General features: G+C 53.2%; 6 protein-coding genes across 6 annotated transcripts; 2 read left to right on the top strand and 4 right to left on the bottom strand.

Moving 5' to 3' along the window:
- Positions 1-2,621, bottom strand: C7974DRAFT_469547 (uncharacterized protein). Its single transcript, XM_046146430.1, has 2 exons — positions 2,323-2,621; positions 1-1,865 (listed from the first exon to the last, which is right to left on the bottom strand). Exons 1-2 carry the CDS (start codon positions 2,393-2,395, stop codon positions 121-123), a joined length of 1,818 nt encoding a protein of 605 aa, XP_045999925.1. The 5' UTR covers positions 2,396-2,621; the 3' UTR covers positions 1-120.
- A 178-nt stretch (positions 2,622-2,799) lies between these two features.
- Positions 2,800-4,178, top strand: C7974DRAFT_373204 (uncharacterized protein; the record flags this gene model as incomplete). Its single annotated transcript, XM_046140090.1, has 2 exons — positions 2,800-3,619; positions 3,667-4,178. 2 exons carry the CDS (start codon positions 2,800-2,802, stop codon positions 4,176-4,178), a joined length of 1,332 nt encoding a protein of 443 aa, XP_045999924.1.
- Positions 4,179-6,054: 1,876 nt separating this feature from the next.
- On the top strand, positions 6,055-8,369 carry C7974DRAFT_123101 (uncharacterized protein). The gene is made up of 3 exons (XM_046135190.1): positions 6,055-6,557; positions 6,735-6,819; positions 6,872-8,369. The coding sequence occupies exons 1-3, from the start codon at positions 6,392-6,394 to the stop codon at positions 8,106-8,108; spliced, it is 1,488 nt and encodes a 495-aa protein (XP_045999923.1). The 5' UTR covers positions 6,055-6,391; the 3' UTR covers positions 8,109-8,369.
- A 260-nt stretch (positions 8,370-8,629) lies between these two features.
- On the bottom strand, positions 8,630-11,299 carry C7974DRAFT_305306 (glycoside hydrolase superfamily; the record flags this gene model as incomplete). Its single annotated transcript, XM_046138024.1, has 1 exon — positions 8,630-11,299. One exon carries the CDS (start codon positions 11,297-11,299, stop codon positions 8,630-8,632), a length of 2,670 nt encoding a protein of 889 aa, XP_045999922.1.
- A 385-nt stretch (positions 11,300-11,684) lies between these two features.
- Positions 11,685-13,125, bottom strand: C7974DRAFT_304595 (acyl-CoA dehydrogenase/oxidase; the record flags this gene model as incomplete). Its single annotated transcript, XM_046137988.1, has 3 exons — positions 11,685-11,774; positions 11,827-12,537; positions 12,586-13,125. The coding sequence occupies 3 exons, from the start codon at positions 13,123-13,125 to the stop codon at positions 11,685-11,687; spliced, it is 1,341 nt and encodes a 446-aa protein (XP_045999921.1).
- Positions 13,126-13,514: 389 nt separating this feature from the next.
- On the bottom strand, positions 13,515-14,361 carry C7974DRAFT_431608 (L-xylulose reductase-like protein; the record flags this gene model as incomplete). The annotated part of the gene is made up of 2 exons (XM_046144792.1): positions 13,515-13,556; positions 13,606-14,361. 2 exons carry the CDS (start codon positions 14,359-14,361, stop codon positions 13,515-13,517), a joined length of 798 nt encoding a protein of 265 aa, XP_045999920.1.
- Between the last annotated feature and the right edge of the window lie 595 nt (positions 14,362-14,956).

Raw genomic sequence — 14,956 nt, 5'->3', positions numbered from 1 at the left:
CAACCTGACATTGATTGTGATGTGTAGATTCGACGACAGACTTGCTGAGCAAGTTCGTTAGCTGACCCTCAATGATAAGTCAGATTACTGTAACGGAAGCAACAAGACAAGAGCAAGCGACTAGCTTCCACTTTGTTCTGCGCCGCCTCGCCCGCGTCTTGATGCATTTCCTCTACCGCGATATCCCCCACCACCTCTGGACCATGTCCTAGGAGCTTCAAGTCGCGGATCCGGATGTGTACCAGCGTTAAAGTACCCGGTAGAATGATGATGTCGCAACAGACCGTGCGGTTGGTGTGCCTCACCATTCGTTTGCCCTCTCTGCGCATTCCATCCCCGTTGCCCGTCATCCTGTCCTCTTCCCCTCCCACCAGGCCGCCCACCCCTTCCCCTGGCGCTCGGTTGCCCAGCACCACCTCTCGACTCCGACCGCAGGTTCGTCCTTGTTCTTGCATGCCGCATCCAAAATCTCTCAAAGAACTGGCCTCTCATCAGATTTCTCTTGTCTAGCATCTCGTGCAACGTCGCCGGACCCCTGGGATCCTCACGAACCAGGATCGCGGCTCTCGTCGGGCCCCTTTGCTTCATCAGCATGCCTCTCAGTGACGCTAGTAGCGCGACCAGTTTCTGTAGATCCGTTTGGTTCCGCTCCTCCCATCGTTTTGCCCGCTCCGTGGCGTCGTCTTGCTTGATATACAAAATCTTGCCCGTTCCGGCTTCGTATCGACCCACGACCAAATGCTTGGTGCGGCCAAACCAGAGCTGGTCTTGCCAGGAGCCGAAGGAAAGTGACTCGTTGGGTTTCTCGACCTGGGTCTTGAGCTCGAGGATCTGGTTGCTAGGGACTAGATTCCCTTCTTGCAGCACCCTGAAAGGCGCATTGTACGTGAACCTCGGACGCTGCATAAGATCCGGACCTGTGGGTACAGGTGGAGTGACGCCCGCAACATTGGGGTCCAGGGGCGTGTCTGGTATGGGGTCGATGCACGCGTCTGCTTCAAACCGACAGACGACGCTGAGAGAACCCATGCGATATCTAATTGCGCGGTAGTGAGACGTAGCATCGGGCATATCCGGAGCGGGTGTTGTGAAGTGTTTCTCGAAATTAAAGCCGTATCCCGTGCCATTGGATCGCCGCCAGAACTTGTCTTCACGACGAACGATCACGAGCGTGTTGAGAACTAGGTACAAATCTAGTCGGAACGGGCCCACTGTCTTGCCTTGGACAAATTCGAGAAGTACGCGTAGGTTGTTACGATCAGCGAGGACATCGACGTCATTGAAAGCGTACTCTGGGTTCATGACGGTCATGGCGTGAAAGACGGCAGAGAATGGGTCACGCGGTTGGCGTACGTAATTGTAGTCTGTTGAATGAAAGCCCTTGTCGCCTGGAACGATGTAAGGGATTGCTTGTGGTGTCCATCTAGAGGGCGCACCCGGAACGAAGATGGTGTTACTGCCATCAACGGTGCTGGACCAATTGTAGCAGCACAAGATCTCCGGGTCCTCGTCCCAACTCACTTCTGTTTTCGAGCCTGTTGATTCGTTTGGTTGAATGTCAGAGGGCGAGAAAGTGTGGAGAATAGGCCCTCGATCTTTAGACAGAACGCGCTCCTTGCGCTCTTGCTTCTTCTTCTGGGCTGCTGTCAAGGCTTTGGGCGGCGGCTTGGGTATGTCTAATTCTCCTTCCTCGGAATCTGTTGCGAGATCGACATCGTCATCGTTGAACTCCTCCTCTTTCTCTTCATCTGGAACATTCTGTTCGACTGGCAGAGCTTTCTGGTCCTGCGTATCTACCAGGCTGGTTGCCAATAGTGGGTTGATGAGGCCGAGCAGACTTGTCTCTTGCTGTGTACGTTGCCGCCCTGTTTCATATTCGTTCCACGCTGTTCCTACGCTGCTTCCATTGTTTGTGCCTAGATTTCGAGCTCAGGATCAATGGCTGAAAGCATAGCGCGAGTCGTACCCTTTGTGTCGTGCATTTGTCTTACTACTCCAAAATTTTCTTGTGCGACCACTCGCAACGGCCTACTAACTACCCACGCTACCTGCGCAAGTCTGCGCCTGTATATGTTCACCAGTGTGGCCACAGTTTCTCGAGAATGCCGGATTCTACTGAAACAAGATATGGAGGAATAAGTGAGCCACCACTGTGAAGCTGTAAGGACAGAAAGGTAGCGTCAGAGTGAGATGGAGAGATCGAACGGAGTCTAAAGATAGGGCGGCCTTGTTGGTTCTTCGGTGCGTTAAAGCACGTGAACGTGTTCCGAGAAGTGCAGAGTGAACAAGTCGTCTTTCGGCACGGCCTTCAAACTAGCGCACAACGCTCATTGGTCGACACAAACGATGCGCGCTTGTGATCATGCTGAGGACCGTCGTCGATATGGACATTCATGGTGCAAAGTTCTTAAGTCAAGTACAAACCTAGACTTTCTGGTGTTAGTCGGTTAACCTACTAAGGGTCCCGTGATTAGGACTACAAGTCTAAGGGTCACGTGGAGTCTGCACGCCTCGGATTCGGCAAACAACGTCACTATCGGACTTTGTGGTTACCACTAGCAAATCAGCCTGTTGATGACTAACATTACGACCCGAATGCCCGAACGAAAGGTAAGCCAGAGCCAACGTTATGGTGCTGCCTAGAGCCACATAAATTACGGCGTCCCAGGCCACCCAGGTGAGTAACTGGATTCAAGAAGCGGATCTTCGCAGATGTTCACCCATTTGCTACCCACCTTCGCACGCATACACTATAAGACACAAATCGCTTTACTCCATAAGCAAATCATTACCAGAGCCATGGCTTCCGCATCCAGGGTCCATCTTGAGGCATCTCAGACCCCCCAATACCATGTCAAGAGTCTGGAAGCTGAAAGCGCGAGGACAACATCGGAACTGCTGCAAGTCAACCATGAAAAGCACCACATCTTCTTCAACAGGTCTGGTTTCCACAATCACATTGCGCATCACCTGCTCACCATTTTCGCTCTCGGCGCTACACCACAGGAGATACAGCAAGGCTACGACACAAATGTCTCATATCAAAGGCCACCTGAACCTTTGAAAGAAGCCATCGTCAATGACATGCGTAAGCCAGAGCGCTTCAAGACCTATCTTGGGAAGGAGCAATATTACCATGATTTCCTTGTGTTCTTCCAGAAAGAGATCGAAACAAAAACTTGGCAACGTGTACTTGATGAGTTTCTTTTCGCAAGCGATGAACGAGCAGAGGATCTACTGGCTCGTTCGTATGCCGGCTTTCTTCATCCAATCATTCATTGGGGGTTTGGGGTTGAGTTTCAACAACCGGCGATTATCGCGGAAGGGCTGGCGCAAGCATGTGTGCACGACAAGTGGATGAGATCGCTGTTTCTCGCCGTTGAAGAGGCAGCCGAAAAGAAAAGAGACGCAGGTGACAGGAAGACGATCGTACAACTACTTGAAGAGGTAAGGGAGGACAAAGAGCTAAGTAATGCTGCGCACTGGGAAGACGGGAACAAAATCCGCGACGGGATCATGAAGAGAGCACTTGATAAGATGGTCGCAGTTGCGAGCCAGTACACGATCCGGGAGGATGATGATCTCGAGGAAAAGACAGCTGAAATGATCAACGCCGCAGGTAAAGACGCCTCCTTGCCATGAAATGCAATACTAACATGACTGTAGTTTACTTCACAGCTGCAGCCCAGCGTCCGCCGCACCAAGTCAAGTTTGATTTCTTCTATATGCATTGCGTTACATCGTCTATCTTCTTCTCAAATATCCTATCCTCCGCCAACAACTTGCTCACGCCCGAAGCAAAACGACGTCTTTTAGAATGGAAGGTCTGGAACGACATCGTCATGTACGCATCGCGACACTCACCAGACCTTCTCCTCTCTGAGATTGCGGATTACAAACCAAAAGAAGATTCAGATTGGGACAACATCATCCTGCGAGTGAACAAATTATCGGATGATGGCCACGCAAGCAAAGTAATCAGAGCACTAGCTAACGGTCAGAACGCGTGTCGGCCATACGAGGACAGGCCAGGCTTCGTAATCAGGGGTGATGCGTGGAGAAAGATAGGGCACATGGCTATCGACTCCGTGGAGGCGGGAGAGCCGCTTTGGACTAGAGGCTGTGGGTTTGATCAGGCATGGGAAGACGTCCCATTGAGGGACGGCGCAAAGCTTTGAACTGGCTCAAGGGGAGGACGGTAGCGGGGGCAAGGGCGCTAGAAATCGAACGCGTGCGCTGGAAGCGCGGGAGAATCATTGAGGGGAGCTTTCAACGTGCTAGTAGTATCACAGTATGCAAGGTTCAAGTTTCACCAAACAGATGTACCTGGAGGCTCAAACTATTGACATGCGATGTAACAGCATGTATTCATGATCTATTGATGTAGGTTGCTGCATTGAGAGGCGGCTGTACGACACCATGTCAACTTTCTCACTTCAGCTTCAAACCGGCATAGATACCTAGCTAACCCAAAGTCCGCTCTGTGATACAGTCAGAGGTACTGCCGACATGCATACCCGTTGTATCCTCACCGTACCACATGACAGCGTGCCGCGCATGTGCAGGCCACTACGTTGGGTCTTAGCTAACTGGCCAATATGATTGTGCCGACGATGTCTACGCAGTACACCGCTAGTACTGCGCAGTGAGCGCCATACAATCAGCAGTACATCAAATACCGTCGAGGTAGCGTTGCTGCTCGTATTACCTAAGATACCACCTGTGTATCTGTCGTGACAGGAGCAACAGCTCGCACTGCAAATTGGATTTGCAGGCGAAGCTTTCCACACGGACCCGAACAGCCAATCAGACTTAGCTTGTACCTGAGCAGCGCCAGGATCTGAATGCAGGTCCGTTGTGCATAAACAGTGGACCCTGCTGGCGGTCAGAAGCAAATTAAACGATGCTGCTGGGGAATCCGATAAGGGAACGAAGACGATGCTAACGATGAACAGTAAGCTGCACCGGGCCGAGCTGCGAATGACGCGGCCAATCATTCGTCGTACTCGCTACACCTCCACAAAGAAGGGGCGGCTGCAAGCGCTGGACGCCCTCTCGTGTGCTTCCTGGCGGTAACAAGCCTATCGATAAGTTTGCTGTTTCACCGGCGGCTGATGTTGCTTGCCACACTTCGTGACCATGGCTGCGGTCAGCGATGCACGAGGCCGCACGACCTAAGCAAAGCTAACCCGACGCTTTGCAGACGCTGCACTCTCTCGTGTCGCACGGGCAGCGCCGCGCTGCCGCGTCGTCAGGCCCTCTTGGTGACGGTCGGCGCAATCTCCCCTAACGGCTGACGGTTGGTTGCATGGAGTTTGATATGACGGGGGATAATGTCTCAAACCGGGCGGAGATACACTACTCACCGACTCGTCAAACACAGTGGTAATGATCAGCAGCACAACATCGACATCTGCATCAACAGCAACATTGGCAATGCAGAGTTGGCATGGTATGTACTCAGGCATGGGGATATGATCGCGATATCGCGCGACGCCATACCCGAGTTGCAATTGCGATCCTCCGGAAAAGCGGAGCCGATGACGCTCCCCATCCTAAGACGAACCTTTTGAGCTTCTGGAGATTACGATGCGGTGTTCCCCAAGTCGGATGTCGGCTTTGTCCTGATCTGTGCAGCAGCCGGTCGAGTGCGTGGGCGGGCGCAGTTGGAAATGAGGGCGAGGGGATGCGCCCGACGGTAAGAGCGTGACTGGTGAAGCGCAGCGGTGCCTGAGGACTGGATGGTCTCAACGCCTTCGCAGATTGCGGCGCACCCGCCATACTGAACAGCGACTGGCTTGCAAGGCTGCACGTGTGCAACCGTGCCTGATTCACTGCAGCGAACAGGCATCCCTTACTGACATGTTTCAGCCTACTCGTTCTGCGCTAGCGCCCGCCGAGCATGGCACCCCTAGCCAACAGGACCTCTCCCATCAGCGGGGCTTTCTAGGGTTTCACGTCCCTGATCTGAGCATTCCTTCATTTCTCTTAGAAAACACCCCATAGCCCTGGTGTGATCCGTTCGTTTACCCTCTCTCCGTCCTTCTTTTGTTCGCCCTTGCGGCTCGTCACTCTTTCGCCTTTGGCTGTCTGTCGCTCCTTTGCAACCACACTCGTTATCGATACCATCGACTCTCTTTTCTGTGCATACCGATTAAAGCAAAAAGGCAACAGATTAGAAGTCCTGGCGGCCGAGGAAAAGATTCATTCACTTTGAATTCTCAACGTCACCATCACCGTCACCGCGTCTGCCAAGAGTATCCTTCACTGGACCGCCAATTGACATACGTTTGTCATACCTAAAAGTGAACGCAGCGAACAATACTTCGGCTGCTATCAAGGACCGCATCTTCAACTGCATCGCTCATATCGCAGAGCGTACACTTTAACCATGAAGTCGTCAACCACCCTTTCCGTCGCGGCGGCGCTTCTGTCCGGCTCTGCTGAGGCTTTCTGGCGCATGCCCTGCCACTCCAGAACAGCGTTCCTTCGTCTCGACCCTATTGTCGACCCGGGTGTCGCTTCTTCCCACGGCCACGTAATCCACGGTGGTAGCAGTAAGTATATGAACCGTCCTTTGTTTTGACCCATCGCATGAGCGAGGGCATGATGCTGGGGTTGCCTTTTATGCGCAAACGTCCAGAAATCTCTGGCCATATGTCTGTCCTGTGCTCTAAGATAGGCTCAAGCCACTGTTATTCCATGCCAACATCATGTGCTAACTCCGATTACAGATTTCGGTGAATCGACCACCTTCGCGGACCTTCGTGCTTCCAACTGCTCTTCTTGTCAGTTCAGCGATGACAAGTCAGCCTACTGGTACATTTGAGCCCCTCGACAATATACAAGAAGTAGCATTAACATCATCTAGGACGCCTTCTCTGCACTTTGTCCACACCAATGGCAAGACTGAAGTTGTGCCCCAGATTGGTGGTATGCTCGCATACTACCTCCTTCTTGGCGACAACATCAAACCCTTCCCCGAGGGCTTCGAGCTTCTCGCAGGTGACAGTCGCATGCGCAACTTCACCGGTCCGGTCCCCGATCCGCCAACATCGGCCTGGAATGCTGATGACATGACCCAAACATCTCTCATGCAGAAGTCGCTCGGCTTCAACTGCCTCAACTACGGTCGCGCGCCCGAAGGTTCTCGCTACCGCCATTTCATGCCAGACAAGGACTTCCTTGACACCAACTGCGCCAACGGTATCCGCGCCGAGATCTTCTTCCCCTCCTGCTGGAACGGCAAAGACGTCACATCTGATGACCACCAGTCTCACATGGCATACCCCAACATGATCGACGGTGGCAAGTGCCCCGAGGGATTTGAAACCCGTCTCCCCTCCCTCTTCTACGAGACCATCTGGAACACATACGCCTTCAAGGGCAAATCTGGACAGTTTGTGTGGTCTAACGGTGACCCAACCGGCTACGGGTACCACGCTGACTTCATCAACGGATGGAATTCCGACGTCCTGCGTGCCGCCGTCAACGACTGCACAAACCTCTCGGGTCGCGTCGAGGACTGCCAGCACTTCACCTCATCCCTACAGACCGAGGCCGAGCAGGGCGAATGCAAGATCGAGGACATCCCCACTGCTCTGCTCGACGACGACTGCGGCGGCCCCTCTGACGGTCTTTGCGGTAACGTCCCTGTTCAGTACGGCCCAGAATACGCCCATGCGCTCAACCCCGGTGCCACCGAGAAGCCGTCAGGCGGCGCGTCTCTTACGTCGTCCGTCGCGCCCGTGCCCACACAGAGCTACGAGCCCGCGCGCTCCAAGAACTCCTACGGCGTCAGCGTGTACAATGTGAAGCCCACCATCGCCAAGGGTCCGTACAACACCGACCTTCTTGAGATCAGCATGCCCAGCCAGGCCGCTGCCTCCTCGTCGGCCGCACCCGCCGCACCTGCTGTCACTCCCAGCCCGTCTCTTGATGACGCTGCGGATCCGGAGGGAAGCATCATCTCCACCAAGATTTACACCGAGGGCGGCATCGTGTATGAAGTTGCCATTGAGGAGATCGTCATCACCACCACCGTCGACGCCGCGTACCGTAAGGCGCGCAGGCACGCACACGCGCATCGCCGCCGCGAGATGCACTAGACGCACTCTATTGTGTCTAGCCCGCAGCAACATCTTGCTCCTCTGATCATTCTTATCACGAAGCAGCATGGGCGGCGTCCGCATTGCACTCTTGAGCGTTGAGATTCTGCTGCTTGACAGCGCCAATGGGCCCCTGGTGTGTATGAGCGTTTGGGAACATTGGGTTTCGTTTTCTGGTATATAGCGCTGGTGGCGGGCTTGGTGACTTTTGCATTTGGACGATTTGGTTCTTGCGTGTGCGTGCTTTCAGAGCGCTGCGCGAAGGCTGTGCCGGAGCTGCGTGCTTGCTTTAACATTGATAGAAAGAAAGGGGTAGCGATGAACTCTTGCGGTTGCTACTCAGCTGTATTTTGTTATGATATCCAATCCACGATGAATGATCTGGTTTTGGTATTGCTGTGAACCCAGATGAATGTCTGGTGTGGGTCGAAGATATTGGTCATTACAACAAAACTAGAGACTGCATTACTCTCTGTGTCGACATCTAGCTTCGACCTGTCACGATCGCGCCAGCACCGCGTTCAACCCTTGAATCCATCGCCCTCTAAAACCTGCGTTCCCCCATTTAGTCTTACCGTCCTCCTTTTCACGTTACGCCCATCAATCTGCACGCGCAGATCTTCGATGCTCAGCCCACTATCCGCACTCACAGCAACATCGTAACTCTCCTTTGGCCAGAGTGTGATGTAGTTTGTTTCCCAATCCACGGGGACCACGTCGTTGCCATCCTTATCAACAAGGTTCAACCTTACAAAAACTGCAGGTACATCACTTGTGTTCTCAATCTGTAAACTCTTGCCCTTCCCACGTACCACAATTGTGGCGTTGTCCATCGTCTCCAGGGCAGTCAAGTCTGAGAACGATGTCACAGGCGTGTGGTACCAGGTCGAGTTATCCCAGTCCAGAACATCACTACGAGGTGCAACCCAGTAAACATTGCGACTCAGTGGTTCTTCATTTTTGACAGAGCTTAGAGTGAGGCGTAAGAGGGCGACGGAGGTCGTATTCTCGAGCTGAGGAAGGTGGCACAAACGCTTGCTTGAGTTTGGCACCGCCCTCAAAGGTTCCTGGTTGTCTGATTGGAGGGTTCCTGAAAGTATGGTCTTGCCAGAGAGATCGATCAGGTCGACTTTGACATGCCTTGCATCGTCACCGGTGGTAGACTGTAGAGCACGGTTCGCGTAGTAGATATCTTGGGAGTGGTAATCGAACGTGACTGATTCAAGATTACCAAGTGCGGCTTTTGTACCGAAGAAGCTGCCGCCGGGGTGAAGATAGTAGTCAAACAGGTTCCAGTGTAGACTTGGCCAAGCGTTGTTGAGCATCCAGTAGATCAAGCCTGTTGCAGGGCGCTCCGCACTCCAACGTGAAACGTACGCTTCGAACTGCGCTCTCGTAGCTTCGTAGTCTGACATCTGTGCTTTGAGGAGATAGTCGTCTAGACTCTTAGGTGTACCATAGCGCTTGTATAGTGCCTCGTTGTAGATGGAACGTGTATAGAAAGAGGATACGTTGGTGCTCATGTGATAAAGTCCTTTGTCTGGGTTCTTCCAAAGATCATCGAGGTCAGTGGAAGAAAGAAACTTGTTCAGGCTGCCACGCGCCGGTGTGCCAACTCCAGCACCGAGCTCAGATCCAAAGCCAAATGCCGCACCTAGATGTGTGTCGTTGCCGTTATCAGTATCGTACCAGTAGTTTGGTGGTACCCAGTCGTACGGACCAGCCATTCTCATGCCACCGTTTCCAAGTCGAGCAGGATAACCTCGTTGAGACGCCGATGCGATGATAGGAGTAGTCCAGTTGAAACCTCTAAGCGTGTTGACGTACAGATCAGTCGCTCTGTTGTCAGGCCAGTAGTCGCTCCCGACCATGAATCCCATCACGCTGGGATGATTCTGCATCATGTTTGCTTCATGCGCCATAGATTTAGCCGCAGTCTCATAGTCCTCATCGTCCCAACTTTCACCACTTCTTTCCTCATTGTAAGTCCATGCTTCCCACTTATCGCAGCACTCCCACCCTGGCAGTAGCATAATACCCATCTCATCTGCCAAGTCGTACAGTTCGGGATGTTCCTGCTTGCCTTCAAGACGGACGGTGTTCAAACCCATGTCTAGAGCATACTGGAACTGCGTGCGCAGCCTCTCCATGTCAAATCGTAGGAACATGTCGGATGTATACCCCGCTCCAATGACTTGGAAAGGCTCACCATTGACCGAGAATACAGTGTCATTGTGTGAATTGAGCTGAGCAGTCACCGTACGAATGCCGAATCGAGTTTTTGCCGTCTGATCGTATACTGCCGACACATTTGTGTCGCTCATATTGGTAGCGGTGCATTGAACGCTGTAAAGCGGCTGATCACCCCACTGAGAGGGGAACCAAATCTTCGGGTTGTCGACCTTAAGGTGCAATGCAACTAGACCCGAGTCTTGACCATCCGTAGCAAAGGGTGTATGGGGTCTCCCAAGCTCTCGACCATCAGGATCTGTCACAGCACACTGCACTCTGCCCTGAAGCGATTCCTTGCCCAGGTTCTTCAGGCTGACTGAGAAGTCAACATCACCGGCCAAGGTAGTCCTTACCCGCGGCTTCCCCAAACTGATCTGCCCGCACTTCTTGATCTGGACATCACGCCAGACCCCCGTACCATTGTCCGGAGGGTATGGATTCCAGTCCACGAAGCCGAGAGCAAAGTCGCGATTGTAGTCTGTAGGATACACCTTTACAAGAAGAACGTTGACCCCGTCTTTGATCTCAGAAGTCATGTCCAAAGCGGATCCAGCGTACGCGCCAACGGTCCCTCCAAGGTATTGTCGGTTGAGCCATATGTCTGCCCGTGACGAGATGCCATTCGTAATGAGCTGTGTAAAGGCGCCACTACCCTCTTTATGATCAAACTCTGTACGATAGAACCACGGAAGTCGAAATTGCGCAATGTCGATGTCTTGCAGATTATCTGTGAAGAAGAGCGATTCCTCACTGTAGACGCCATTGTCAATCAATGTTGCCATCAGTGTATTCCTGGAACCGATAGTGTACCACAACGAAGTATTCAGATCTGGTGCTGACAGTTTTGAAGTGTTGATCCCGACATCTTTGGTAGAGGCTACCTTCCAGGAGGCGATGGTTGTTGTTGACACATCGAAAGCTGTAGTCACAGGCAAAATGACAAGGCTTGTCGTTGCCATGAATAGCGATAAAGACGATTGCAAGATCAGCTTCCCCATTGTGGTCTGTGCTTGAAGGTTGTAAGCTGACATATGAAGACAAGGAGGCTGAAGACTCATATATGGCTTGCGTGCCTAACAGGGCGGGATGCCGTGTAACGTCAAGGTTCGTGTCGTCAACGCGACCACAACGCTGGAAGTCACACGAGACTGAAGAAAGGAGGAGAGCATCGATGCGTCGACAAGGGTTGAGGATTTAAGACATGCAAGGTTAGCCAATTAAAGTTACTCCGCGCGCTGAAACATCAGTAAAGAGGCAGGTACACAAGGATGTACATGTTTGTCATGGCTGCACGGCTGCAGATCCTGCAAGCATCAGGCGGGGTTCATTAATGGGACCGCATGTTTAGAGTTTCCAGCCTCTCCTTTTCGCCAACGCAGTCTCTTGACGAACAGCTAGATCGGCGATGATTTCTTCGCTGCCACCACCAACCACCTGCAGTTGACGTTAGTAATACATCCATCACTAGAAAGGACTATCAACATACCATCATCCTAAGATCGCGACTCATCTGCTCAACAATAGCCCCAGGCCCGCCCTTCTGATACCCAGCTCCGCCAAAGATCTGCTGTGCCTCACGGTTCGCCATCTCCAAGATGCGACCGCCATGCACCTTCGATAGCGCTATCTGCCCAGCGATCTCGGGGTCTTGCCATCCTAGCGGTGACTGTTGGATATGGTACGCAAGCTGCTCGAGCCAGGCCCAATGGCTCTCCACGTACCGTCCGATGGTCGCAAGCTTATGGCTGATGATTTGATTCGCAATCAACGGCTTGCCAAAGGTGTGACGTTTATTCGCGTAGCTGAACGATTCAGACAGACAGGTCCGCGCCTTGCGGTTGCAGCCTATTGACATTATGAATCGCTCTTTGTTGAAGTTTGTCATAATGATGCGGAAGCCTTCGTTCTCCTTGCCGAGGAGGTTCTCAACAGGAACATGGACGTCGTCCATTTCGACGAAGCTAGCACCGCCGCCGTTCTGTCCGCTATTTGGTATGCGTCGCCACGTGAAGCCCTTCGCGTTGACGGGGATAACAATGACCGAGATGCCGCTCATGCCTGGGCCACCTGTTCGTACAGCGGTCGTCATATGTGTCGCGGTGGGCATGCCCGTGATCCACTTCTTGTAGCCGTTCACGATATAGTGCTGGCCGTCGGAGGTTTTCTTTGCGGTCGTTTGTAGATTGGCGACATCGGACTGTCGCGGTGTCAGTGTGTCCTAGAAGCAAGGAGTTGGGCTGCCTACGCCACCACTCGGTTCCGTAATACCCAGACAGAAGCTTGTCTCCCATGTGAATAGCCCCGGCAACCACTTGCGCTTCTGCTCCTCGGTGCCATGGTGCACGATGGGCGGAACGCCGATCACACTTCCACCGCCAAGAGCAGTGCCCACACCACCTTCGATGCGGCTGCCCTCGTCTGTCGACACCATCAGGTGGAAGACATCCAGTTCCCCTACAGGTATGCCGGCCGGCCCTGGTACATCTCGCGGCCTGTATGGCTCAGGCACGTCTCCAAACGCGAAGCCAGAGTGAGCCCACTTCCTGCGCTCTGCTACCGGTGCCTCGCCCTTCTCCTCCCATTCCAACATGTACGGCTTCACATTGTCGTCAATGTACGTCCGCAGGGCATTGCGCAGCTGTTTGTGTGACTCGTTGTAGTAGGGTGACGCGAGCGAAGAGTACCAAGATGGCTCAGCCCAGGGGCCGAGATTGCCGAACGTCTCCTTCTTCAGCGATGGTTTCACGGAGGGGGCGGGTGCAGGCTTCGTAGGCGGGAACGACATGTTGTGTGCGCATTGGTGCTCCTGGCCATGATGGCTGTAAGTAATGAGCAGCTTTCGGGTGCAGCGCAGTTGTCGCGTTGCCGCGGGCCGTTGGAAGCTTGACAGGCGAGTCAGTGCGGGGTATGTATCGTCGATCGGCAGCTGGTGGGGCTCTTGCAGAAGCTCCATCCTGGTTTCTCGATTGCCATAGTTACCCGCGCTCTTCCGTAGACAATCACGATGCAATCATGCGAAAAAAAAGAGAAGACGAAGTGGTCGAGGACGCAGTGTGTTCACAAGCTGTCTGTGGCTATTATTTATTTTGTGCGACTAGGGCAGAGGAAGGTATCATTATTCCAAGAAAACTCGTTTCGCTGTCGGACCCATTCTCTATTGGTGGGGCGACGCGTTTACCTGGCGCAGTAACCACCATCGATCAGGAGGTCGGAGCCCTGTTATTGTCAATGCCTGGTAAAGATCATGATCACTGGGAAAACTTACAGTGCAGTAGGAGGAAGCATCAGAGGCAAAGTAGACGTAGGCGCCCTTGAGCTCCTTGGCCTTAGCATCGCGACCCATGGGGATCATCGAGTGCCACAGCTTCTGAATGTCCTGGGGGACGAAGTCGGACAGACCGGTGTCAATGTATCCGGGCGAGATGGAGTTGACACGGGCAAAGTCCCTCCACTCGTTGGCAAGCGAGCGGGCCAAGTGAATGCAGCCAGCCTTGGCGACGTTGTAGGAAGTCTGCTCCTGAGGGAAGTTGGCGATGTGGCCAGACATGGAGGCAGTGATGACGAGAGAACCAGTCTTGCGCTCGCGGAAGTGAAGACCGACCGCACGTGCGCAGTTGAAGGTACCGGTCAAATCAGTCTCAATGACCTCGTTCCACTGCTCAACGGTAGCGTCGAGGATACCGTTGTCGGCGGTCTTGCCGGCGTTGGCGATGAAGACGTCCACCTTGCCAAAGTCCTTGACAACGTTCTGGACGAGCTCCTCGCACTGAGAGTAGACGCCAACCTGGCACTTGTAGGCCTTGACCTTGACGCCGTACTTTTCGCTCAGCTCCTTAGCGTTCTTCTCGGCACCCTCGGCGCGAGAGTTGTATGTGATAGCGAGGTCAGCGCCATACTCAGCGCAACCACGGGCAGCCTCGATACCGATGCCGGTAGGGCCAGAGGCACCGGTGACGATGACAACCTTGCCCTTAAGGCTGAAAAGGTCCTTGAGCTCGTCGGCCTGGGGAATTGGGACCATGATGACGTTTGTTTGGTATAAAGAAGGGGTATGAAGTTGAAGAAAGTGCAATTGAGTTCAGGTGAAGTTGCTGAAGATGATCTTTCTTGCGAGGGGCACGAGGGGTTCAAGTACTCTCTCGACGCCGAAAAGTTGAGACCCAAGTTCCTACTATTGGCGAGTGGCCTGGCCAAGAGTGACGTGTGGCTTCATGCTCAACGTCACAAAGCGGCGGTGATTCGCCAACGATATCTAAATGTGGGCTTACTGCGGCGATAGTAGCTGTTAGCTAACCTTAGACGGAGGCTGAAGTGGGCCTGAGTGGGTTGAGTTGTGACGTTGATCGTGTTGTCTACCCCTCCCTCCTAATCGATAAAGCTATTTGTTGGAGCTTCGCCGACTTTCTCAGAATTTCTCCCACGCATGGCCTGATGGGTAGTCTACTTTCGAAACCTGAGGACAGAGAGATTGGTGCTCGCTGCCACACTACTGTATCAATGCGTGCTAGCAAGCCGTCGAGACCCGTTCTTCTTCTCTCATTTGCAGGTCAGCTATTGGCACTTCGGGATAGACGCGGCGCAGGCGACGCGGGTCAAGTCCATTTGCAAGCTCGAAT

The sequence above is a fragment of the Boeremia exigua genome (genome assembly GCF_020726555.1).
Source record: "Boeremia exigua strain MPI-SDFR-AT-0100 chromosome Unknown C7974scaffold_3, whole genome shotgun sequence".
Taxonomy (NCBI): Eukaryota; Fungi; Ascomycota; class Dothideomycetes; order Pleosporales; family Didymellaceae; genus Boeremia; species Boeremia exigua.
The sequence above is the reverse complement of the archived record's forward strand: the minus strand, read 5'-3'. Positions and strand labels throughout refer to the sequence as shown.